The 25,180-nt window shown below is 49.1% G+C and overlaps 1 protein-coding gene across 2 annotated transcripts in view; it reads right to left on the bottom strand.

Moving 5' to 3' along the window:
• Positions 1–11,170: 11,170 nt before the first annotated feature.
• MFNG (MFNG O-fucosylpeptide 3-beta-N-acetylglucosaminyltransferase) overlaps positions 11,171–25,180 on the bottom strand; it is a 17,097-nt gene continuing 3,087 nt past the window's right edge. The window contains exons 3-10 of one of the 2 annotated variants that reach the window (XR_003094612.1): positions 18,521–18,569; positions 17,461–17,563; positions 17,081–17,234; positions 16,851–16,936; positions 16,050–16,215; positions 15,365–15,450; positions 14,365–14,494; positions 11,171–11,761 (exon numbers count right to left, since the gene is read on the bottom strand). Coding sequence is in view for 1 of the 2 variants with exons in the window: in XM_025206849.1 (XP_025062634.1) it covers positions 14,428–14,494; positions 15,365–15,450; positions 16,050–16,215; positions 16,851–16,936; positions 17,081–17,234; positions 17,461–17,563; positions 18,521–18,569 (711 nt within the window). In the remaining variant the exon portion in view is untranslated. Of the gene's footprint in view, positions 11,762–12,987; positions 14,495–15,364; positions 15,451–16,049; positions 16,216–16,850; positions 16,937–17,080; positions 17,235–17,460; positions 17,564–18,520; positions 18,570–25,180 lie in introns of those variants that run through there. The other variant, XM_025206849.1, reaches the window with a different exon arrangement.

Below are 25,180 nucleotides of genomic sequence, written 5' to 3'. Positions count from 1 at the left end.
GCTTCAGAGCAGCTGCATATTTAGAGCCATAAATTCGGCCTCTATGTGTGTAAGCTGGAGCAAAACAGGCTGTGCAATGAAAGCCTCTGCTGTTTAGGAGCCAGACCCCAGTTATGCAGTGAAGGGGCCTCCAGATCAGCCCAGTTCCTCCTGGTGAAAGGGGACCTGTGGGGCAGTTGGGTGAGACTGAGTGTCACTGCCCTGTCCATGGTGCTGAAGCCTACCTGGCCTCACTACACACGCAGGGAGGTAAAATCTGGGTGGGATCCCACAGCCTGTCAGTGCCCACATCCCTCTTTCTCCTCTGAGCCCTTCCACATCCATCCATGCTCCCCTCTGTTCACATCTGAAGACCTCTGAAGCTGGCACATGGCCTTAGGCAGAGGCAAAGAGGGCCCATGAAGCAGGGGTGTCCCCTAGGATGCATCTCGTAGCTCCTGTTCTAAATCTGGAAGGATTCTGCTAACTGCACTGAGAAAAATGTGGGATTCCTAGGATGGGATAGGAGGTAGAAGGGCAGGGAGGATTTAAGTGGGATTAGTAGAGGGAAACACGGACTAAATGGATGCAATAGAAAAATGATTTCCTCTCCCTTTTTAGTGCTGGAGTTAGGTCCATCTGGGGTCAGAGCTGGGTCTGGGCTGACAATTAATGGCTCCATATGTGTGGCACAAAACCTCAGGGCTATCAATACCAGAGTATGGGCAGCCAGGCCTGGGGGCCATATACAGGTTGCTGTATTCTGGTAGGAACCAGAGTTAGAGACAGCAAACAGAGTCCAGGGACAAGCTGGGTCAGAAAACCAGGAGGTCAGGAGGTGAATAAAGTTTACAAGTGAGCCAAGTCAGGAATCAGGAGGTCAGAAGCAGACAGAGTTACCAGAGGTGCAACCTCTTAGATCAGGAAGAATGGCATCTCAGACACTATGGGAGGCTTTAGGCAGGCCCCTTTCAGCTTTTGGGACCAGCAGCAGGGTGATAGGTTGGTGGTATGCTGTTATGCTGGTCAGACTAAGGTCCTGGGTTCAAGGCTGCAAGTCTGACAAAGACTAGATGAAGAGTGAGACCCCCTTCAGCACCGAGCTCCTCTCCCACTTGAAGGAAGGGGGAGCCTGTGTGCTCACAGCCCTGTGAGGAAGGGAATGTCATAACTGAATGGACATGGACTCTCTGCAGGGTGGAATCAGTTCCTCACTGAGGGGACCATACACACAGCAGGGCTCAGGCTCTCAGGGACATGGATCCGTGGGCTACATCTATGCTGCTGGTGAAGGTATGGTTGTAGCACAGGGAGGTGAACCCACACTGACTTTAATTGAGCTTGGATGGGCAGCATTGACCAATAGGAGACAAGGACAGGACAAGCAATAGGTGAGTGAGGATGAGTCACCCTGGCTTGGGGAGGTGGGAGGGGAAGGTGTGAATGGGAACTACTTTTGGAAGGGCTAAGTATGATCGATCTGGTAGTACTGGGTCCCCCAAAGATACCACTGGCATCTTGGCACAAATGGTATCACCTCTTCTTTTGACTCCAGGGCCCAATTCTGGCATTATCACACATCTCTCTTGAACTATATCAGATTTCAGGGGCTTGCAGCTCAGCTTCTCAGAGGAGATTAAATCAGTGACATGGAGTCTGGTATATAGCAGGTGTAACTCCCTTCCTGTACAGACCTATACCAGTACTGGAGCAAAGAGGAGAGCCAACCCCTTTGTTCAAGGATCTACTCAGCAGGGGAGCTTTGCTTTTGGGAACTGCCTCAAGATCCAACTCAAATCAGAGAGCAAGGCAGAGGGCAAACTCCCCTGCCACTCACAGCTCTCCCCAACCAGAGCCTGTGTGGCTGCTATTAACAGCAACACAAGCATGTCTTCCCAAACTGAAGATGGGGAAACTGGACAGCGAGACTGTATGTACCATTGGACTTGGTGACTCCTGCCATAACCACATACAATATAAGAATAGAGGGTGGGCAGTAGCCTTGCAGATAGCCACAGTGTGTTCGCCACATCACTGGGGATGCTGGAAAAGTATCTCACCACACGACGGGTTAAGTGGAGTAAGGAAGCTAACCTTGAAGATCTGATAGGGTCCTCAACTGCTTTGGCCTAGATAGCAGTCTCCACCATTAGTTACCTACCTGAAACGCACACATTATTTGGGATGGTCCCAAGACCTCCACCTTCCACCTAAAACACCTCAATGTTCAGAAGGGGCTGGATGTAAGGCTTTGGCTAGGGCACATTTCTCTGTGGGATGGACCAGGGTACACTATACAGGGATATGAAATGTGCGAGGAAGCACTCATTGTCCATAGGGATGTATTGGCAGCCCCTGGGCTGGGGACAGCTAACCCTGGAGGTGGGGAAGCACATGCTGTGAAGGACCATGTGCACAGGCTGGTCAGGCCACACTAACTGTCCAACTGGGCCCTTCTCATCTCTGGTCTCTGGAGCTCTGTCTGTACAGAGCAGCTGGTTGATGCCTGGGCTCTTATTTCAGCCACTGCTGTTCCTCTCCAGTGGGCCAGGGGCACATGTCTGGGCTGGAACATTATTTTCCAGCTCTAGGAAATTGGATTAAGGGTCAGAGAATACTGGCTGTTATTTACCTTTGATTAAAACCAGCCCTCCTCCCTCCCAGGCTGGAGAGGCCAATGTTGCTGTTATTTACACTGCTGCCAAGCCGGGAGTTCAATCCCTGCCTTACGGCACTCAATAAAAGCCAATGCAGGCGAGGATGAGAGCGGGGGTGGAGGGGGAATGGCTACACAGGCCACTAAGTCCTGTTTGTTTCTTTTGCAATCTGGATCTCCTGCCAGCTTGGAACTGGGACCAAAGCTGCTGTGGTAGGGGACAACACTTGGAAAGAAGGAGTGCTAAATGGGCCAGATACCAGCCTGGCCAAGGGGGAGAAATTACTGCCTCTTGGTCTGTGCACTGCCCCTCAGAGGGGGTTCTGTGTAACACCCTACAGGCTCTGGCCTCCCTGCCATCCCCTAAGTTACCCCCACATGCACCTCTAGGCCATCCCTTCTCCCATTCCTCCCAGCCTCTCTTTTCCCATTCTCCTTTCTCTCACCCTCACTCCTATCTTCCTCTTAATCATTTGCTTTCTCTCCTTCCTTCTTGTTTTCATCTCTGCACTCCTTCCCTCTTTCCCATTTCCTTTGCTTCTCTTCCTCCTTCTGTCTGTCCCTTTCCCTCCATCACTCTAGTTCTCGCTCCTTCCTCCCTGCTTCCCCCAGCCGCTATTCCAGGACAATAGAGCAGATGGCAGGCTGTTTGTTTTGTGTGTCCCTTCGGAGTCGGCCCAGCTCTTGAATCTGCCACTGTTCCTAAAAACAGACCCTGTACAACTCTCAACCTATCCCTGGGGGGGGACATGGAAGGAGGCTGCTGCTCCCCGCCTCCCCCCAACTGTACTGGGACCTCCTCTCTCCCTCCTGCACCCTCTCCAGGCCTCTGCTGAAACAAGCCCATATGAGATGCTCAAGGGGCTGCAGTTGAACATTAACTGCAGCACAGAAGGAAACCTTTGTCACCAGTGAAGTGGGACAGGCCAGTCTCTGTTGTCAGGATTCAAGTAGCAAGAGACAGTTTTCAGAGTACTCCCTCCCTTCCAAATGTTTCTCCAACTCTAGCAGCAACATTTCCATGCCTTCTTCCAAGAGGGTCTGTGGCATAGAAGGCTCAGAGAAACTGAGGTGACTGACACATACAGGCAGGTGGTCCAGGCTCCTGGCTTTCATTCTTGCCTCTACCACCCATGGGCTGGGTGGTCTTCACCTCCCTGTGCCTCCTGTTGTACCCATGTAGACTGTAAGCTCCCTGGGCCAGTGGCTGTCTCAGACAAAGGCTATCCAAGTCATTCAGATGGGTGAGGGTGAGTGATCCCTAGTGGATACAGCTGTGCAGATAGAACCCTTTTGTGAAGACCCAAGTGTGTCAAAAGACTGGGCTTTCAGCAGCCTGTCTTAATTTCACTTGAGGGAGAAGGGCTAGTATAAGTTATACTAGTGCAAAGCACAGTTATGCTGCTAGGACTTTATCCACATACAGAGCAGGACATTACTATTACCATCTTGGCACAGGGCTCTGAGGCTAGACCTGGCTTTTGCTCAGCACAGTAGGACCTCTAGGCCTTATCCCAGTCTCAAAAGGAGAGACATTAAAACTGTTGCTGGCAACACGTCTGTTCTTCATGCAGGTAGCATCTTACCAAGTCACTACTTGACCTTCCATGACCAGGCAAGCAGTGGTGACACGTAGGAGGTACATGGGGGTGCACGTGCACCCCCTGAGAGCTCTGGTGCACCCCCTGTCAGGCCACACTCCCTGTTTAGGCAATGGGCAGGGGGGCAGGTGGGAGCACCGGTGGCCCACCCAGCCCCGCAAGCACCAGTCAGGGAGTGGGGCTGCCAGCAAAAGCGGCCACGTCACTTCTGGAAGTAGCCGTGGGACTTCTGGAAGCAGTGTAGCCACTTTTTGGTGAGCAATATTGGCCACCGAGGGACCCCCCCTCCCCAGTCACTGACTGGTGTCAGGGTGCACATGCCCCCCCGCCAACTCAAGAGGCACCAGTTGCCCATGCAGGCAAGCACTATGAAGAGGTGGTGTTGATGATTAAGATGAGCCCAGTACATTCCAGCTTGGAGGTGGGAGGTTCTTGTGGCTGGAAGTCTTGTCGTACGAAGTACTGTAACTGCCTAGCACTTCCCAGGGGTGTCCGTGGCATCTCCTAGAACCTGCAATAGGTCAGTACCCCCATGCCAGCTTGCTAAAACTAGCCTTAGTTGCTAGCCTGCCATGTTTCCACTGTTCTAATTTCTCTGTATCTTAGGAGGCTGCCTTCAAAAACCAGAGTTAGACCTCTGGTGCCTGCTCCATGCTGATCATCATCTAGTCATCCTTGAGCTTTTGCCCTCACCCAAGTGGAGTTCAGGCCCTCTCATTCAGGCCTACGGACTTTGGGCCCTTTTTCTATTCCCCCATCTATATAGTCCTTTGGGTTGAAAGCCCTCTGGCTCTTGAGTCCTCCTGGGCTCTGGGCCTGCCTACACAGTCATTTTGGGGCTTGAGGCCCTTTCTCCATATCCTCTGGGATGCCACCTCACAATTTTTTACCTTTCTCTACACAGCATCAGTGCCTCCCCAAGTGCTCTCCCGTGGCCTCCAAAACTCCCCTCCACCACTCCCAATCCTCCAGTCTGATGCAACAATAAAGGATAAACATATAAATGACTTACCCTCAGTGCAGGGGGATTGCTGATCTGCCTTCAGCCATTATGGTCTGGAGCTTCTTCCCTGATCTAAGTCAATGCCACACTGAAGTCTCAGCAAGGGTCCTGGCCTTACAAAGCCCACAGTCATGCCCTCCCCACCCCCCCTTGAGTCACTGGACCAGCCACTTCTCCACCAGGCCTATCTATCATTGCCTAATTCCCACAGACTCTGCATTTCAGGCATTGATTGAACTTTCCCCAATGCAGGGGAGGAGAGAAAAGTGGGGGGCTTGCTGCTTCTTTTGCCAGAACTTCTTAACTCCTGGCAGTTTTTACAGAGTCCTGGGGCCAGCCTGTTGCTCCCTGGCCCTCTTCTCCTTAGTAATGGGGGAGGGGCTGCGTTACAAGGTCCCGAGTGCTGAGTGGTAATTAAGGAACATTTTTGTGAGTCTGTTCAACCAATCTTTCTGGTGAAATTCCAGGATGGGTAATTGCTGTCTGCCCCAGTGCAATTTTATTCAGACAAAGGACAGAGTCCACAGCTTATTATGATCACATCAGACAGAGCACTTCTGATTCTAATAAGCAGCTATTCTAACAAGCACCATAAAGCGAGCAAAGAAAAACACCCTACAGAGTTTCATCAAGAAACTCTGTCCAGTTTCAGCACTTCATTGTGTTTTACTCATTCATTACTATTAACTTTCAACCTGCCTGCATAGAGAACACATGCACACACACAGGCAGTGTGACCTGAAGTAGACTGGATTCTAGCAGCTGGCAGGAGGAAAAGCTTCTACACATTGATTATGGTTGAGGATTTTTATTCTAATAAGTGGCTTAAGTGATAAAGCAAGAAGATCCTAATAAGCAATGGAAAAAAAGGGCACACTGTACCAGGCTTTTGGTATTTGGTCTTGGGGTTTTGATTCTAATGTGAAGCTGATTCCATTAAGCACATTTCTAATAAGGGGCAGATACAATCACGTCTTCATCCTTCATCCAAACGTGGTGTGGGATGTCGGTGCATATGTTACTCAGCTGCTGCACTTCACCTCAGATGTGGCTGCATTTCCTTGGTAGGTGTAAAGCAAGTCCACTCTCTATTTAATCTTCTTATCTTGTTCCTCAGGGGCATTATGAGGTTTCACTGATACATGTGCCTGTCTTGAGATCCCCACAGGACAGGGAAAGGTATTGCCACTGGGGTGGAACAGACTATGCTGTGTCTGGAGGTTGCAGATGAAGTGCATCATCTTTGACTTCTCCATCATGGATTCCACTCCCAGAATGTGTCTGAGGGGCTCTTGGGGATGGTGGGAGACAGATAATGAGAAATGAAGCCTTTTACCTTCACTCAGCAATTCCAATCTGAATGCACAGTTGGGACAACATAGGGACTAAGGGGACCATGAACAGTAGGACGCAAAGTCCTTTGACTCTGGGCATAAGATATAATGGCCGTCAATGAATCTCTCATAGGTGAGCAGATCAGCAAGGACAAAGGTCTTCCCCACCCACATACCCACTGAGTGGGAGGGAGAATGGAAGGCATCTCAGGGGTTCAGGTTTTCCCCTTGTTGCTGTAGCGATGAACTGGTATTGGAACCACGACAGTCCAGTGACTGGAGAGTGGTTATCAGGTCTCCAATAGCAATATCCAACTGTGGCTGCTAATTGTCAATACAAGGAAAGATGTCTGTGTTTTCCTGAGCACAGTCCCTCCCTCCCCTGATGTGAGGGTACACTCATTGCAGAGGTGGAGCACATTAATAATGGCAATGCGGGAGATGGATCAGCTCCCCAGAACAAGAAGAAAACCTTGGCCTCATTCTGCCAGTGCCCAGCAAACAATCAAAGCCATTCTCAATCATAGGATCAACTTAAATGCCAATGCAGTGAGGGGAGAAAGGTCTGGAACCGGGCCTTCTCCCTTTGCCCTTCATGAGTTGCTTCTGTGTCCATAATCCCATGCTCAGCCCTGTGCCCCTATCTCCTCCCTAGGGAACAGCATGGCAGCTGGCACAAATCAGCAATGAATTAAGTTGAGGCAGTGACTTTAATTTGCACCAACTAAGGATCTGGCCCTAACTTGCTCCCAGCCCCTGGCTGTCCCCTCTTCCCAAGCAGTATGTTTCTCTACCTCCCCATCTTCCTGGGTTGCCCTTACAGCTGAAACCAGCTTGGTATTTTAAGGGAGGGGAAGGAGACAGATCTCCTGATCTCCTTCCCAGCACTTCCCAGTCTCCTTGGTTTTGCTTTCACTCTCAGACCATTTGCTGTGCAGATACCACAGGCCCTGATGCAGGTCAGTTCTGTCTCACTATTTCCTCATGCTCCTCTGTCTCTCTGCATGCACCTATTGTCTCTTGGCTCCAATTATCACCCCTTCGGAGCAGACCCCATATTTTGTCCTGTGTTTGTACAATACCTAGCACACTGGGGTCTTGGTCCAGGTTTTGTGCTCCTAAGCACTATGACATGAAACCACATGTCTACAAAAACCACTGTGCCCCACACACCTCAGACACCAGCTCCTCTTCATGTCCACCCCAGCATACTTTGTGATTATACTAGGGAAATGGCCTCACAGCACTGGTGTCTCTAACCCACTGGCCTCTGATCCACCTCACTAGTATTCCTCCAGCTGCTCTCGGATGTTCTCTTCTTCCAGGAACAGATTAGAAGAATTCACGTACAAAACATTCCACTTCATTTGTTCTCAAAGTTCATTAATAGCAAGCTGTAGTTTCACCAACCAAAAATGATGTGTGCTCCACTGAGGTGCAATCAGCCAAAATGTTTGAATAACTGTCGGGCTCGTGAAATCCTGGAAGGCAATTTAAACATCAACAGTAGACAAACGGCCCTATCTTGAGGCCCATAATTAATAACACAAATTTCAAACAGTGGAAGAAATTAGTTTCTAGCTTTCCTAGAATTCCAGCTCAAGCTAATTGCACTACGCAAAACATTGAAGTTGTCAAGGAACAGCCTTAAAGGGGCGATAGCAGCCTAGACAGCAGCACAGTCTCAGCAGTTTCTTTAATTTATGGTTGTAATAAGATGTCTCAAGTTCTTCCTCTTTGTTTCCCTGTGCATTTGATGGAGCTCTATGTATAGTCTGTCCCGAATGTTTCCCCTCTGTGAATGAAAACCTGAAATCAACAGCAAAACTGTCAATGTCACTAGAGCTCAGATTTCACCTTTTGTGAGCTGGCAGTTGAGTTTTGATCAGGCAAGTGCTGCCACACAGGGCGCCACTAACATCAAGGGCATAAGTCAAGCAAAATCTGTTCAGGCAGTTGCAGGTTAAGGGACTGCTGTGCACAGCCCTGTACTCTGAGCTGGCCAAGAGAACAAAGGTCCAAATCAGCTGTTGCATAAAACTTCCTATGAAAGTCAGCAGATGATAGACAAGCAGACTGGGTTAGGCCAAACATCAAAGCCTGTTTCTGATCCACAGAGGGCACAGCTACACATGCAATTAAATTCCAGAGGGTGAAGGGAGTTGTCCTGGCTCAGTGGGCAGTTCCTCCCAGCCATGGGGAAATTGGGCTGGTCCCAAGCCCCAATGGGGCAGGGGGACCTGTCCCAGCTGGGTGGGCAGCTCCCCCCCAGCCATAGGGAGATTAGGATCCATGCAGCTGGGAGGGAGCTGCCCACCCAGCTGAGACAGCTCCCCCTATCCCATCCCATCCCTTCTCCCCCACAGGACCAGCCTGATCTTTGCATGGTTGAGAGGGACCCACTCCCAGAGCTGGGACAGCTACCTCCTGCCCTGCAGAGACTGGTCTGCCCAAGCAGTTATGGCCCTCTGCTGCTTGGGCAGATCGGGAGAAATTTGTTCCCAGTCAGCATCTACACATGCAGTAGCACCATTTTTCTAGTACCTGTCTGTATTGGTACTATCAAATGGCACACTAGACTAATTTAATGTGCAGTAATTGCTCTACACATCTAGACAGTGATGCTTTACTCTGCATTAGCTTAGTCTAATACACAGTAAAGCGTCTTGTGTAGATGTACCCATAAAGTCCAAAGAACAGGTGTGTTCAACAAGAAAATGGAAGTAGAAACTGAAGGGCCAAAATTGGGATGTTCAAAATGAGGTCTAATTAGTGAACATAATAATGAAGGGAGGACCTATTCCTCCTATCACCCACCTGAGGTGATTAACTAAAGGACAGAAAAGGATCAATTGGGCTGGGATGCAACTAAATTGAAGGGAATGAGCTTAGTCATTATGGCCAGTGACCCCTCCAGTTCCTGAGAGCCAAGATTCAACTGTGATGTCATGGGGACTTCATTTCCTGACCTGAAAGGCATCCAGGTTGGAGAGAGGGGACCAGCAGACAGCACCATGTCTATAGCTTTGACTGAATCCTGACCACCACCTGGACAGTGAGATTGTGTTCCTCCTGTTATCCTCACTTTGGTGCTCTTTTCCTTCCTCACCGCCCTACTTCTCTTTCCTCTCTCTCTCTCCTTTTGGCTTCTACTTAACAAGCCTCTGTCTGAGCAACCAGGGATGGCATCTTTTGCAACATTGCTACAAGCCATGCACCAGTGAGGGACCTAAAAGCAATGCCTTAAACAGTCTGGTAGAAGTTTGCCAGCGCTTTGAGTGGCTGATAACTTTAAGACTGCATGCTACCTCTGTTTCTCCAGCAGCGAGACTACAAGGAACAGTCACTACCAGAGCCACAAGCATTTGCTCTCTTTGCTATTCCTGTCTCCCCTTTTGTGCACTTGTCTTCAAGGAAGCAGATCAGCAGCAGGTCTAGATGATTTCAACTAACTGCTCTTTCTCCCTTTCCCCAAGAAGGACACCTACTATCAGTTTTCATACCATCTGAAAGATGGTCAAATGGAGTTTTTCCTTACAAGAACACTTTGTGGCTAAGAAGTTGAGTAAGGGATATTGTCCCAGTAAAAGCCTTGCTGAATACATTCCAGATGCTTTCACTGGGTTTTTCCTTCTTTCTCTGTATCTTTAATACCAGGTTTAAAAGATTTTAATGATGCTTGTTGCCATGGTAATAAGCAGGCCACCGTCTCTGCACTCGAAACACTGAACCATGGTTAACTGTTTAATGTTGTACAGTGATAGGGTCACATTAACACCTTTGACTCAGGGCCCATTTATTGCATCAAAATAAGCACATGAACCCTCCAGTGTTTCATTTCTGTGACAAGGGCTGTTCTCACAATACCAGGAAGGGGAAAAAACATTTTAATGGAGCTTGTTGAACCATTTCACAGTGTGAACTATTTCAATAGACAGCAGTGAGGAAAAATTCCCCTTGTAAACTTTCATGTTGGCTGTTTTCTCCCTGCCAGTTTTCCCCAAGCAGCTCTCCATTTTAATAAAATAAGAAAATGAGATTGCAAAGCCACCACATCTGACAAGTGGCCTGAAGGGCAGACACAGCTCCTGAAACTAATTTTACCTCATGTCTTTAACACTGATCAGATTTCAAGTTGAGAATGGCCCCTTAAGCTGTCTTTCTGTTCTTATAGGAGTACTCCCAGATCCTTTGGTCTGCTTTTGAGAAGATCTTTCCTTTCTACTACTGTAGTGTAGCAGTTGCAACAGGCTCTTCTCTCATTTTAACACAACCCCAGTTTCTCAACCCCACATCCCCCCTTTTAATCAGTTCACAGATTTTTTTCACAAGAGCAACCACTCTCCACAGCAGCAGCACTTGCAAGTACAGCTAGGAAATGGTCCACCAGTTTGAAAAGGTTGAGGCTGGATTCACAGCTGGTATAAACAGAACAGTACCACTTTACCCATGGATCTGACCCTACACCAGCCTCCATTTTTTGCACTTTGTCTTCCAAGAAACAAAGTGTTGTGCTGCTTCCCCCCCCCACACTCTATGATCTGTTTTGATTGAAAAAGGGATGGCAGGAGCAAAGACAAATAGGATTACCTTTTTTAATCTGATTACTCAATACACAAGAAAAGCAAGATCTTGAATGGTTAATAAAAAAGAATTGTAAACACCTCTCTTCTCTCAGAAGACACCTTGCTGGGTTATTTGACCCCAGCAGTCATTCCTGCCCAGAGCAGGGAGGCTGGACCTGATGATCTCACAAGGTCCCTTCCAGCCCTAAACTTCTGGGAGTCTGTGACACTTCCGGTCAGAATCTTTTTCATGCCCTGGTTATCTGGAAAACCAAATCATTTCAATTGCATTGACTGGAGACTTCAATCTTCTTCTTAACCTCAGCGTGCTGTCACACACTTATTCCAGAAGTGCGGGTTGCTTCACTTTCAAGTGTTTTGAATCCCACGGTTACTAGGCTTGTGTAGCTGTGCGAGATAACAATTGCCTCTCTCTCAATGAACGTATAATGTTTATCAGCAAGTCCTTGTTCCTGGTCAGAGAGGAGTTTCCAGATCAAAGACTGTGTTGTATGTGACAGACAGCAGGGCTTGAGAGCTCTCTGCTTCTTCAGAAGGTGGATAATGGCTGGAAGAATCAGCTCGATTGGAAAAGTGACACAACAGGCCACTGTATTCTTGCTCTACAAAAATCAAAGTACTCTGTCAGTTCTTGAACCCTCTTTACCAAGGTGGAAAGCTCCTTTGAAAGGTGGGTTTTTTAACCCTTGGGGCAGCCTGCCCGAGAGCAATTTGCAGGTGTGCAGCATCCTCCAAGAGAACAGGACCTTGTTTGCATGGTGATGGGCGGCCCGGTTTTTGAAACAGCAAAGAGGTAGCTGTGCCTTCCATGGGTCACTTCCATGCTGTCAGCAGCAGGCACAGCTGTGTGCTCTAGTTTTAAAGATTCCTCTGCCGATTTGGAGGTCTCTGGAGAAACTGCATTTGCTTTTTCACATGCAATCCTCACAGATCTCTCTTGTGCCCCTCTGACTTCTGAAAAGCACATTCCCACTGAAAGTGGCTTCTTTGCCCTCAAGTTATTTACCAAGTACAAGGACAAAATATAACTGCTCCTCATTTCCCGACCAGTGACATTTTGGGCATCCTGGACAAAGAGCTGGGAAACATTTTGGTCAGTCAGTGCCCTCATGTGTCTAGTCCAGTAGTTCTCAACCTTTTTAGACTAACGACATCCCACAGAAAATACCAGCTCTTAGTTTCTGCTCTTTTTTTTTTGGTTACAGAAAAATAATAGATCAAATCTTCTGTTGCAAGGAACTTGGGAAAACCACAATGGGTCACAATGTTTTTAAAACTATGAATTCCTATTTGAAATCTTTGGCTGCCTATAGATGTGCTCATCCCTATTCTAATTAGAACATGAATCAGCAGACTTGATTAATCGAGTCTACTTGATTAATATGATTACTTGATTAATTTTTCCCTTCTTTTTTCTCTGTTCTGCCCTCCCACTCAGTGCTGTAGGGAGGAGAGAGCAGTGAGTCTCAACCAGTGCATTAAGAAGTATCTCAATTAAAACTCGATTATCTTGTGAATCATGTTTGCAAACTTAATGGTGTTAACATTACATGGCTCCCTACAGCACCCGTAAGAGGATCTCAAGGCACCCCAGGGTGTTGCAACACGCTGATTGAAAATCACTGGTATAGTCCTTCTCTCTCTTCCCTGCAGCACTGATTAATCACGTCAGCTCCACGTTCTAATTAGAATGCTCTAGCATTGCCTCAGCGTCACATATATTAAGCCCCTCCGTGTTTCAAACTGGCCATGCAGTGCTTTAACTAAAGCTTGTCCAATGAGCTTTGGTTAAAGCATCTCACAGCCATTTTGAAACACAGAGGGGCTTTATACATGTGATGGTGAGCCATTTTAATTAGAGTGGCTCTCCAGAAACTGCTCTAATTAAAGTGCGCCCCCCACCACCTCCAAACACATGTATAGGTAGCCTTTGGGCTTATCATGTGAATCATGTTTGCATACCTAAACGTGCTAGCATTACATGGCTCCCTGCAGCACCCTTAAGAGGATCTCAAAGCACTTGAGGGTGCTGCAACACGCTGATTGAGAATCACTGGTCTGGTTCTTCTCTCTCCTCCCTACAGCACTGAGTGGGAGAGCAGAACAGAGGAAGAAGGGAAAAAGTACAAAGGCAAAAAGTTAGTTGCCTTACTCTTTTCACTCCATAGTAAATCAATGGGTTCTGGGGTGGAGGTCAAGAAGATGATAAAGCCACATCCCAAGTGCTCCTTCTCTGCCTCCTGCTCCCTGCCCCTTCATTCCACTCCAAATCCTTCTTTATGTCTCTTCTCTCACACCCTCCCCCAGGTTGAGGTTGGAGTTTAAATCTCAAAGGACAGATAATTAAAGGAAAGGATTATCCTGACCTCAGATTAAGAAGAGAAGAGGGAGAGGAATAACACCAGGAGAGACAGGGAGAGCTCCTTAGAGTAATGCAGGCACTGCACCCTCCCCCCACCAAAGACAATGTCACTCCCCATCTCCGTCAGGCTCCTGAGCAGATGCGTTGTGCCTGCCTTTCCCTCTGTCCCAGTCACAGAGCAGATTCTGGGGCGGACCCTAAGCTTCTCTGGGGATGATTGAATACATAGACTTGACCACAAGCTCATTTTATTTCAGGCTTGAGAGTTAGCCAAACTATCTAACCACAGGCTCAACAAGGGGGGCTGGGCTGTGGGAATCCTGACCAGTAGGCTCAGTAGAGAGACAGGAAAGCTGCTTTCCCAGTTTGCTACAACAAGAAGATCTGGTACTGTACATGAAGGAAATCTACACAGTAGGGGCTGGAGGTGGGGCAAGTTATGCTCTGTTAGCACACCAATTCTGGTATCACAGGATCTTTGCTTCAAGAGGATGGATACACACATATATGCTCCATCCAGGCAGCAGGGGGCACCCTGTCCTCACCTATACATACCCAGCAGCTGGGGCCAGAACCCTGCTGTGGCCCCCACCTTCCCCCAGCTCCCATCCCTCAGCTTCACAATTGATCTGGAGACCAGGGGAAATTGGGATGCAGCTGAGTATCACATCCATGCCATCCTTTTTTGCATACAAGAGCCTTGGTGTGGGTTCCCCTCTCTTGCCCTGTCCCACAATTATGGAGCAGACTCCCACAAGGCTATGGCTGGCTGCAGCATGTGGCCTCAGGGCAGGCACTGAAGAGGGGAGAGGGGAAAGCCAGGATTCACCAATAGCCCCCTACCACACAGAGCAAACGGAGGGTCGCCAGCCTCATCGTGACTCTTTGAGTCCAGGAGGTCAGCCATCACCGGAAAATAGGCTGCGGGCACCAAGAAGTGTCAGGGAAGAGAAGGCAGTGAAGAGATCGGAACCTGCAGGAGACACAGGAGGAATGTAAAGAGACGGCTCTCGCTGCAGAATAAAGCAGGGCTGTGTGGGAGGAGCACATCTCCCCAGTGCCCCATCCCACACCAGATGCTCTCACTGCACTGCAGTTAGTGGGCAAGGCATCCATCTCCAACTTCCTAAACAGTGCGGAAGGGTGTAAAGATGATCAGAGATAAGTCTCACCCAAAACTCTTTGGTCTACACCCAAACAATGCAGCATCAGACCAGCTCCAGCCAGCATTTATGCTAAAGCCACAAGCAGCACAAGGGGTACTACTTTACCTCCACCTCCTTACTCCTGCCCTGTCCCATCCCCTGCTCTCCAAGCTATGATCTCCCTACCAAAGCAGCGCAAAGAGCTGCAGGTTGTTTTGTTTCACTAAGTGAAGGGGGGAGGGGGGAGACAGCAAATGTTGGTTTTGGATCAACCCAAAACGAACATTTTCCAGTTTTCTCAGTGAAATAAAAAATAAAAGGGGATAGAGGTTTACTTTGGGTGGAATGAAATGCTTCTGCTTTTTGGATGGGGGTGAGGGGAGGCTAAACTGAGGTCAGTGTGGTCTCAAAGCATCATTTTGAAATGGGAAATGGAAAGATTTCTGTTCTGAAAATGTCCACACAAAACATTGGGACCTTTAACCACCTTTTCCCAGCCAAAGAGATTTGCAAATTTGTGCAGAGTTCAGCAAATGCTTTCAGGCAACCCCAAACTACATGTTGAGAGCAAACAAACTATTCGCGCCCAAAATATTGCTTGGCTCTGCTGATGCCTCTTGATCCTGCCCTGCACTTTTCCTGGCCAGTTTTCACAGAGGCGGGAGTGTGCACAGAGAGGCAAACACACAGGAACGCACCTGGAGGGGTCTTCCTCCTGGGAGAAGGGGCCACTCAGCTCAATAACATTGAGCTTGTTCTCAAAGACACCGTAGCTGAGGGTGACCTGCAGAGACAGAGCAGGGGAAAGGGAAGGGAAGGAAAGGGTTAGGGAGCAAGTAGGCAGCACTGGTGACACAGCTTTCAGTGGGCAGCAGACACTCCCATCAGTTCTGGCCCATGTCCCCCGCCACATCCCTCCCATATTCCTTCCATATCTAATGCCCAAGGCAGCCTGCTGGCTCTGGACTGCTCCTACCCTCCATTTCCTCCCCTGCCTTCCCTATCCTGCCTTCCCATCCCTCCCCCGAGTCAGGGCTGTGTGACATGGGCATAGCCCCACTGGTGGACAAAAGGCCTTTCTTTTGGCTGTGCTGCTGCTTGAAGAGAGAGCACCGCCACCATGAGCTTTGACTGGCAGCAGTTTTATTGGTTAGTTAATTGCCTTTTCATCCTCCACCCATTACGGCAGGGAGGCATCTGGGGAAGAATTTGTCAGAAAAACCTCATCAAAATAATGTGCAATTGATTCAATCAATGTCACAGTTACCACCAGGGTGATGCGAATCAAAACCAGCTGGCTTCCCTTCCCCCAACCCCCTGCTTGCCTCCTCCACTTCTCCTTTACTGTGCTACATCTCACGCCCCCCCTGGGTGCCCATTCACCTGCTCCCGGAGCTGGGGCCTGGAGATCAGTTGCAGGTTCTCCAGGTGGGAGTGAAAGAGTGCATTGGGGAGCAGATGCCCACCCAACTTGCACTCCACAATGTAGCCCACAGTGCAGTCATCAGGCAGGCGGATGAGCTCTGAGGTGCTCATGAAGTTATGCCCACTGGAAGGGAACCAGTTGCAGAGATCAGTGAGACATCCAAGGGGGACCCCCACCATGGAGCTGGGCAAGAGGGCAGGACATCCCAGGCTAGAATCCCCAGTGGAGTAACTCAGGGAGTCAGTCAGCCCTGGCTGCAAGGAGGTCGGTGACTGCCCAGCTCTGCCCATCTACAGCACCAGCCCAACTCTGCATGTGCACAGTATTGAGTACAACAGGGCCCAGGGACCCACCTGGGGCTTCTAAGTACTGATACAATACATAGCAGTAAGTGCACTTATGTATCTGCCCCTGTCCCTTGTAATGGGGTAGGCACACGTGTACTGTGTCACGACTCATGTGTACACACCACCACATGTACGCTTAGGATATGTCTACATCGCAGCAGCACAGAACCCAGCCTCACCACTGAGGAATTAAGCTCTGGCAACCAGCCCCCATTCCACCCAGACAACCCTGGAAGCTGCTGCCCATCAAAAAAACCAGCTCCTGAGCACAGTGATGGGGTCACTTCCAGGACTGACATGTGGGGAGTGGCTAGGCCTCAGCTGCAAAACTGAGCTCCCTGCCCTCAGGTAAGTCATATCCATGCCCATGTTCCACCTGGGAACTCACATCAACACAGCTCCACCCCTCACCTGGCCCAAGGTGCCATCTTGGTTGCCAGCTTGTGGCTGATGCAGAATCCAGCCCCTCCCGTAGCAAACCAGAAACATATGGATTTCTGCAGAGAAAGGCAAGCAAGGTTTCAAATGGGGCCACCACCCCGCTACCTGTGAGTCTGTATCAAAACAGTGGCCATTAAATACACAGACCCAGGCTACAACCCACTTCCTCCTGAGCTACAAGGCTGCAGCGTGGGATTTACCGTCTGGTTGTTGGGTAGCGTTTCAGAAGCCTGGATGGGCCGGTTCAGGCTGGGCTTCCCAATGTAAACATCCCATGCTGGAGAGTAAGAGGATAGGAGCGTCAACAGGGCATGTGGGTTGAGGTAATTATCATCATCCAGGTGGCAAAACCAGCTGACCATGAAAAGGAAGGGAGACAAGAGGTTAAGTCAGGATGATGTTGGAGTCTGAATCTCAAGGGCCTTCTACACAGAGGTGGGGAGCTCCCGCACATGGATCAACTTTAGTAGGAGCTGTGGCTGCTCAGCTCTTCCATGAATTAGTACTTCATCCTTTCCCAAAGAACCCCCCACAGAGCCTCCCACTCTGAGCACTGGACAAGCAGCCCTCCTGAACTCACCTCAGGCCACTGGCCAAGAATGCATCAAACTCTGCAGCCATCTTGCAGGATAGTGCTGGGTGGCTATGCTCTGCAGAGCAGTTGGTGAATACTACATGGTCACCTGGCGAGGGGAAAGGAGACAAAGCTTGAGATAATGCATGCCTGTCCCACCCAGATCACCCCCTGCCTGGGCCCTTCTGTAAAAGAAACCCCTCAGAGGAGCCAGCACAGAAACTGGCCTCTGAATTAATTCAGTGCTGCCCTTCTTGCATTTATACACTGCTCCCCCTGGTAAGGACAGCAACCCTGCTCCCACCCACTTATGCACTCTCAGTCTCTGGGGCTCTGTGCTCTGCCTTCCTATTAACTCAGTTCTTTGCTTCGTGACCCACACGCTGCTTGCCAAACAGGACACCCACCCACTCCACTACTATCCTGAGAATCTGGAAAGGGAAACTATTTGCCATGTTTTTTTCCTTTGAGTCTAGGATTTCTTCCCATAAGCAGATCACCAGGAGGAAGGGGACACTGATGGTTACTATTCATTTGCTTGGCAGCAACAGTCTACCTAGGCCTGGGCTTATCCCCATCAGTGTAAGACCTCATCCCTCACAAACACTAATGACTTTAGCTCAATGTCCCTACAGTACAAGGAAATGCTATCCCCTCCCCACAGGGAGCTGAGGCATAGAACAGTTAAGTAACTTGCCAAAGGTCACACTGGATGTCTGTGGCAGAGCCTGGAATTGAACCCAGTTTTCTGAATGCCCATCCAGTGCTTTAGCTACAAGGTCAAGCTTTCCACCAGTGGCAAGGATGGAAGAAATAGGGACCCAGCCCCTCTGTCACTATATGACTGTTCCTTACAACCACCTGGACCCTCAGATTCTCCTTGCAGGTGTTTAGGGAAGACTCTCTCCCACCTTTCAAATGGGAAACCCCATTCCCACTCTCCCCACCCCAAGATCCAGAGAAACACCCTGTCATATAGAGTGGGAGGGGAAGAGCCCACAACTCAGAGCCTGATCCAGAGCCAGTCAGAGGTAGTGGGGTCCAGGATGTGGAAAAGGTTGATTACCCATTCTCTTCTGCAGGGCTTCATCCTCTTCATCAGTAAAGACATATGTCTAAGGAAATAAGAGAGAGTGGAGGAGAATTTACTCCAAGGCCTGGAGCTCAGTCTATTCCTGGCCTCCTAATCCATTGCTGAAAGCCAAGCTAGCCATGTGGCTTCGTCTCACTCACACACACACACACACACACACACACACAGTGGAAGGGGAGTCAAGCATTTGTTAATGAGCCTCGCTTGTGCTTTAAAATTCTGCTGCTTCCTCCTCCTGGGCTCCGTGAAGCACCTGGGACCCCCGTGCATGGGAAGCTGTTGCCCTGCATTGATCAGTCTTTCTCCCCCTCGTGCTCCCAACTCCTCTTTCTCTTTCAGAGCTGGTTTGCAGATAATTAATCCTCTCCCTGAGCCTAGAGCTCTGCTCATTACAAGCCCACAGCTCACTCCTCCTCCATGCCCCTGAGAGGGTGCCCACTCCATCCACCCCTTTGAATGCCCAGTCTGGGCAGAGGGAGTGACCAGCCTCAGTCAGGAGAGCAGTCTCCTTTCTGTCAGAGGACTGAGGGAAGACTGTTCCCCTCCACGCTCCTCTGTCAGCTAGCTCACCCCACAACCAGCTCTTCATTCAGCCAAGGGAGACTCCCAGATCAATGAGGGACTCTGGAGTCCTAGGCTCAGACTCTCAGGTGGTGCAAGTCTGTACAAGTGCTCTTAAGTGAGGCAACCTCCAGGACCCTCTTTTGCTTCTGGGAGTTACCGAACATTTGCTCACTGCAGCCAAGGGCCTCACTCGCGCCTCTGTACCTCAGAAATGTGCAGTTTTATCTGAGCTTCCCCATACCCCCACCCCAGTCCCGCCACCTGGTGAAAGGAGAATTTGCACAGCTCCAGAGTCCCCAGCCAGCTTAGCTTCAGCGTTTGTAAGAGAAAACAGAAGCTTTGTGGTCAAACAAAACTTGAGTTAAGGGAGGAACATCTGTTTGTGTGTTAAGCTTCTATAGACCCCTGCTGCCTCCCAGCCCCTTCCTCCGCCCTGGCCCCCACCTAACTCCCTGTGCTGCCATTGTGTGACATCTCCCCCCGGCCCACAAGCAGAGCAGGGATTGCAGCCAGCTGAGAAAAACTTCCCTCAAGCAGAAAATGCGCTTTCAGGGAATCAAAGGGGCTGAAAAAGAGACACAAGTCTTAAACAATCTCCCCACCAGCTGCCCACAGGCTGGTTAAACACAGCACCCGGTTAAGTCTTAGGGGGAGGAGAAGGGAAAGACCCCAGCACATCCCATGCTCGATCTAGAAAGCTGTCAAGGCCCTCCCCACACCCACCTCATCCCCCTCAGGGAGGAAAAGGAAAATGAAAGGGCCATATCCACCAACAGGAAAAACCAGGATTGCAGTCATTAGCAAGGGCAGCTCTGGGGTAAGGGGTTTCTAGAGACCACCTGATTCTGATGGGTTCTGTGAAGGGCAGGTAGCAAGAAGCAGCTTGAGCAGACCTGCTCTGGAGGTTTCAACTGAACCTTTTCTTCACTAAAAAAAACTCCCCACTTTGTCAAAACCAACTCCTCCCAGGGGCAGGACCGCAACTTGCAAGCACTTTGTCAAAAACTAAATTTCTGCATGTTTCAAAGCTAAAATGCTTCGGATTGTCAGCATGAAACAGCTCCTCAGTTAGACATAGGAAAAAGATCGCTTTTAATAGTTCTGACAGAAACACCATATTTTTACTGACGCAAACCGTGTTTTGTCTTCCAGATTTTCATTTTTGTGAAATTTAAGATTCCAGCTTCTCAAATGTTGAGGGGGGGAAAGCTGAGATAGTTGGCACGTTTAAGCAGGACAGGAAACATTTCTCACCCAAGCCTGTACCCAAGAGAGCACCAGGCTCTGAAACAAGAAGACGTGATCAGAAGCGAAGAGAGAAAGCAGGGGACTGGGAACACTGGAGGAGTGAAGAGATGCCAGGACAGGAAAGGGGGATCCTTCCCCCAAAAGAGGCCATGAGAAAAACAGCCCTGAGGCGCATATTCAACACTGGCCAGGATGTATTATTGCTAGGGCAGTAGTAGATAGTCCACACATCCATCTCCCTCCCAACTCTTAAACTCTCTGCACAAAAATATCCCATTCTGCACACCCTTGTAGAAACACATTATGCCCCCCCTCCTATTCATACAGGCCCCTAATTAGCAAGAAAACTGTTATATGCTCTCCCCTAACTTTCCTTTCCACTTCTGTGCTGAAGATGGCTGCTCAGCACAGCCAGCTTGCCAGCTGACAGTTTCTTTTCTTCTCTGTCCCCAACACTTGGGAGCATGGAGCCACTGGAGTAAAAACTATCCTCTTCATCAGAGCAACTTCCCTCTGTCCCCACCCAGAGCCCAGGCAGGAGGAAGAGGGAAAGGACCCTGCTAGAAAGCTGCGTGAGTCACCGGTTGCAGCGTGGAGGTTCGTCTCTCAATGAGACAGCTTCTGTCACCCATACTAATGGTGCCTAGATCTGCTGGGTGGCAATGGTGCCCTGTATAAACAGGGCCTCAAACTGCAGCATCTCCCATGGCCACTGTCCCTGCAGAGAACAACACAGACCATTTCACCTGAGACAAACGTGGTGTCCCATCTACCGGCTGAGGCAGAGGAGTGGGCAGGAGTAGCCCCCTCCCCTCCTTTGATTCCTTAGCCTACTAGGTTCTCCCCTATGCCCACTGCTGCACCATCCCAACACCTATTGACTTCTCAAGGGTTTTAGGGCCCATTTCGGCAAACCACAAGTACAGAAGTAGTGGAGCTGGAATTCAGCCACTACTCCCCCTTCCCCTCCTGCAACAGGCAGTTACAGGCTCTGGGGGGAGGATTTGTCATAAAGTCTTGTTCTCACATCCACTGTCCAATACCTGGAGCTTGTAGAAATTGTTTTATTACTTCAGTTAACGTGATGTCAGGTCAGGGACATGGATGATGGGGTCTGGAGTGTGTCCTTAGGATCTGAAAAGGAAATGGTAGGGTGTGTAGGAAGAGAGACTTGGGGCACAGATACTAAGGAAACTCTAGAGCCCTCTTTATTTCCAACAGCCTTGTATGACCAGCCAGCTACCACTGGAGTATATATGCTGCAGTAATGCATCAGAGCAAGAGCTTCTGGCCTGCACAGCCCCTATTAGAGGAATGTCCTGACAGGCACCACTGAAGGAACAGGGCATAAGCTGAAAAGATCAGGGCCAAACTTAGCTTCCATCTCTAAAGGATTGCATTTCACCCTTGTTTACAGTCTAGGAGAAACACCACCCTGAAAGTGTAAACCCATTGCAGGGGCTGAAAGCAAACCTGGAGAAGGAAACAGTTTCTCTGACCTGTGAAGAAGACAGCTGAGATTTTGGACCTCTCATATTTTCACAAGCTGAAAGCCTGGGAAAAATAATGTTCGTTTAGGTCAAATTAAATGTTTCAATCCAATCATGTTTCTTTTTCACTACAATTCACTGAGATTTCTCAATTCAATCTTACTTCAAACCAGACAGTTTTGCTTTGAAAATGTTGCACAAAGCAGCCTGACAATTTCAAAAAAAAAAAAAAAAAAAGTTTTTCCAAGATACTTTCAAGTCAAAACATTCATCCAAACCGACCTTCTCATGAGAAAAAGTGCCAGTTTCAGCAAATCAGCATTTTCTAAAGAAAAGACTTTTTTTTCCCCCCAAAAGTTCCCAGCCAGCTGTAGCTGAAAGTTTGTCAGAGGTAATTCCCCAAGAGAGGCAGCATGATCCTACAGAGAACTGGAATGCAACAGCCCTGGACTCTGCCACTGACCCAGTAAGTGACCTTGGTCAAGTCACTTCAACCTCCCCTGTGCTTCCATTTCCCTTCCCACCTTTTTTCTGTTCTGTCTATTTAGGCAGGAAGCTCTTTATGATAATCTTTCGCAACGTGTCTGCACCGAGCCCGTGACAGTGTCCAGACCTCAGCTGGGGTCTCTAAGCAGTACTGGATTACAAAAGCTAAATCACAACAATAACAGATTACCAGGCCTCCCCCTACTGTGATGCAGGGTTGGCCCCTGGGGGTCCATGAAACCAGGTGTGAGACTACCAGACTTCTACTTGGAGGCACTGCCACCTAAATTGGCCTTGGCAACACAGACAGCTCCCTCCCAGCCTGCTGCCTGCCTAGGAGAAGGCTCTGCTGTACATAACCTCCCGTGGCAAGCTGGGGTATCTCAGTTTGCATGACAAGCAGCTTGGTTCAATTAACTGAGCTCCAAACAAAGTGCACATGATCCCTGCAAGTCAGTCCTGGTGCCAGTACTTATTTCCTCAATGCCATTAGCTGTGCCATTTAACCTTCCGCCATTGTTTCCCCCTGGGGCTAATGGTACTTACCTACTGCACTAGGATGGGTGCAGTGGGGATTAACTACTGAATGCTGCAGAGTGCTATAGACAGGCTAAAATTCTCCACAGTCACATAAACCACTGTACAACAGGGCCTATGTCCCTCAACAGGACAATTACCTGTCCTTTACAATCATATTTACATGTTGATAATTTTCTCTTCTTAGCACAAAAAAAATTCTTCTTGGTAGAAAAATAACTTCCACCTCCCTCCCCCCACAAAAAAAGAAACAACCCAAAATATTGGGGGGGTGAAACTTTTCCGTTTACTTCAATAAAAATTGGGGGAAAAAATTTCAATTTTCTTTTCTCAACCCGTCTTACTGGCAAAACAGAGAAAGAGAAAAAGGGAATAACAAGGGGCAAAAACCTGAAGGTTTTCAGCCATTTATCAAGAAATAGATTCATGGATGTTAGGGGTTGGAAGGGACCTCAAGAGAACATCAGGGCTCTTTTTACAATTTTTTTAAAATACCCTCCCATTTTTCCAGCCAGCTTGATTTGAGAGTCAACAACTAAGCACAGATCTCAGTACAAACAGCAGAGGTTCAACTTTTGTAGCACAACTAATAGGTCTGGACAAATATTTCCTGTATTTTTTTTTAATTAAATTTGTATCTGAGACCAAATTAGCCAAAACTACATCCATATTCAAGAGTGGCCCTGCTACTGGCAAACATCCTCCACCCGCACCTGGGGCTTCAGATGTTTCCAAAACCTTTGGCAGGCATCCTACGTGCAGGCCCAAGCCCAGAGGCTAGGAGTTCAAATGCCCCCAAGTTTTGCTTGCCCTTAGCCATAAAGCCCTTGGAGCAAGCAAGGGAGGAGACTCCCATTTCCATAAACTGAGCTTAAAGCCACTGCACCTTGGCAGGTACCGAACCACGCCAGAAGCGCAGTTCTCCTGTGATGCGGTTCCTGTATATATACACCGAGGATAGGATACATTTGAGGAGGTTCAAGCAACCATCTTATGGCTCCACTTCCTAACCCTGAGTGTGGTCAAGGTGTTAGTTATGTGTGGGTGGCTTTGCAAGCCCACTCCAAAAGTCTAAAGCAAGCGATAATAACAGTAACCTCACACCAGAGCACAGCCCCCTTCCCAGTACACATATGCAGGGACTTATGGTATGCCCAAAGGCATGTTAAAAAGTAGGAACCAGAGAGCTCAGGCCTTGGAGAAGTGCATTGAGAAGGGGAAATGTGGTATTTTAAACACCAACAGAGACAGAGGAAGCATGTTCAAAATAGGACAGGTTTCCTCTAGCGACCGCAACAGACTAGGCAGCGGAAAGCACCAGACAGTTACAGCTCAGCTTGAGGAAGGGAAAAACCGCCTTTACCCAGAATGCCGTACTCTGTCTCTATTACTCACCCCCCTCCAATCTCCCCCACCATCTTCCTCTCTTAGGGTTAGTGCTGCATTTGGTCAAGTATGTAGGCAGACCCCTATACCGAGACCCACTCTTTTCTACTAAGACCGAGGCCTTAGGTTGCAACTACGTTTGCAGCTTGGTAGGGAAAACAGGTAACCAAGAGGTGGGATGGGAGCAGCACCTCCATCATGACCATGAGATTGGCAATGGGGTAGGCTCATTTAGGAGTCAAGCTGCCACCACAGCATCTACACAGTACCCAGACAGTCTGCCAAAGTGCGCTCCGGTGCCCACAGTCTACAACCAGCCCCACGGGGACTTTTCCACATCCAGAGGGAGATCCCTGCCCTGGTCTGGACCACTGATGAGCAACAGGTCACCTGTGACCAAGCTGGCTCATTCAAGAGGAAGCAAAGACTCTCAGGGTAGGGCGAGTCAATACTCAAAGCTTTCTTGAAGCAGCCATGCATCAAGAAAGCAAACCACAAACTGACTGGTGGGAGGATTGTCAGAGTGCATGCGAGTAAATTTGGTGCTCAAGAAACTGAGGGGGGCAACTGCACTGAGACAAGCATGGGGTAGGCAGGCAGCTGGCCAGCACCCCACACCCTCTTCAGACACTGCCAGCCCTCAGACACTACCAGGACTCTCTTATACACACCCCTTGTGTAACACCACACCGCAGACCCTGTCTGACTCAAGAGTGGTTTTTATTATGTGCACAAATGTCACAGGGCTGGAGGGAGCTGCGAGTCTGAAACCCAAAAAACTCGCTTCACGTGTGAGATGGGGGAGGCATCTGGAGGCAAAAAAATCCCCCAACTGATTCACCGTTTTGTTTCGTGACACATGTCCTCTTTGATCCCGGCCATGAAAGGGAGGCTAGGTGTCCACTAGGATGCTGTATGGCAT

The sequence above is a fragment of the Alligator sinensis genome, unplaced genomic scaffold, assembly GCF_000455745.1.
Source record: "Alligator sinensis unplaced genomic scaffold, ASM45574v1 scaffold215_3, whole genome shotgun sequence".
Lineage (NCBI taxonomy): Eukaryota > Metazoa > Chordata > Crocodylia > Alligatoridae > Alligator > Alligator sinensis.
The sequence above is the reverse complement of the archived record's forward strand: the minus strand, read 5'-3'. Positions and strand labels throughout refer to the sequence as shown.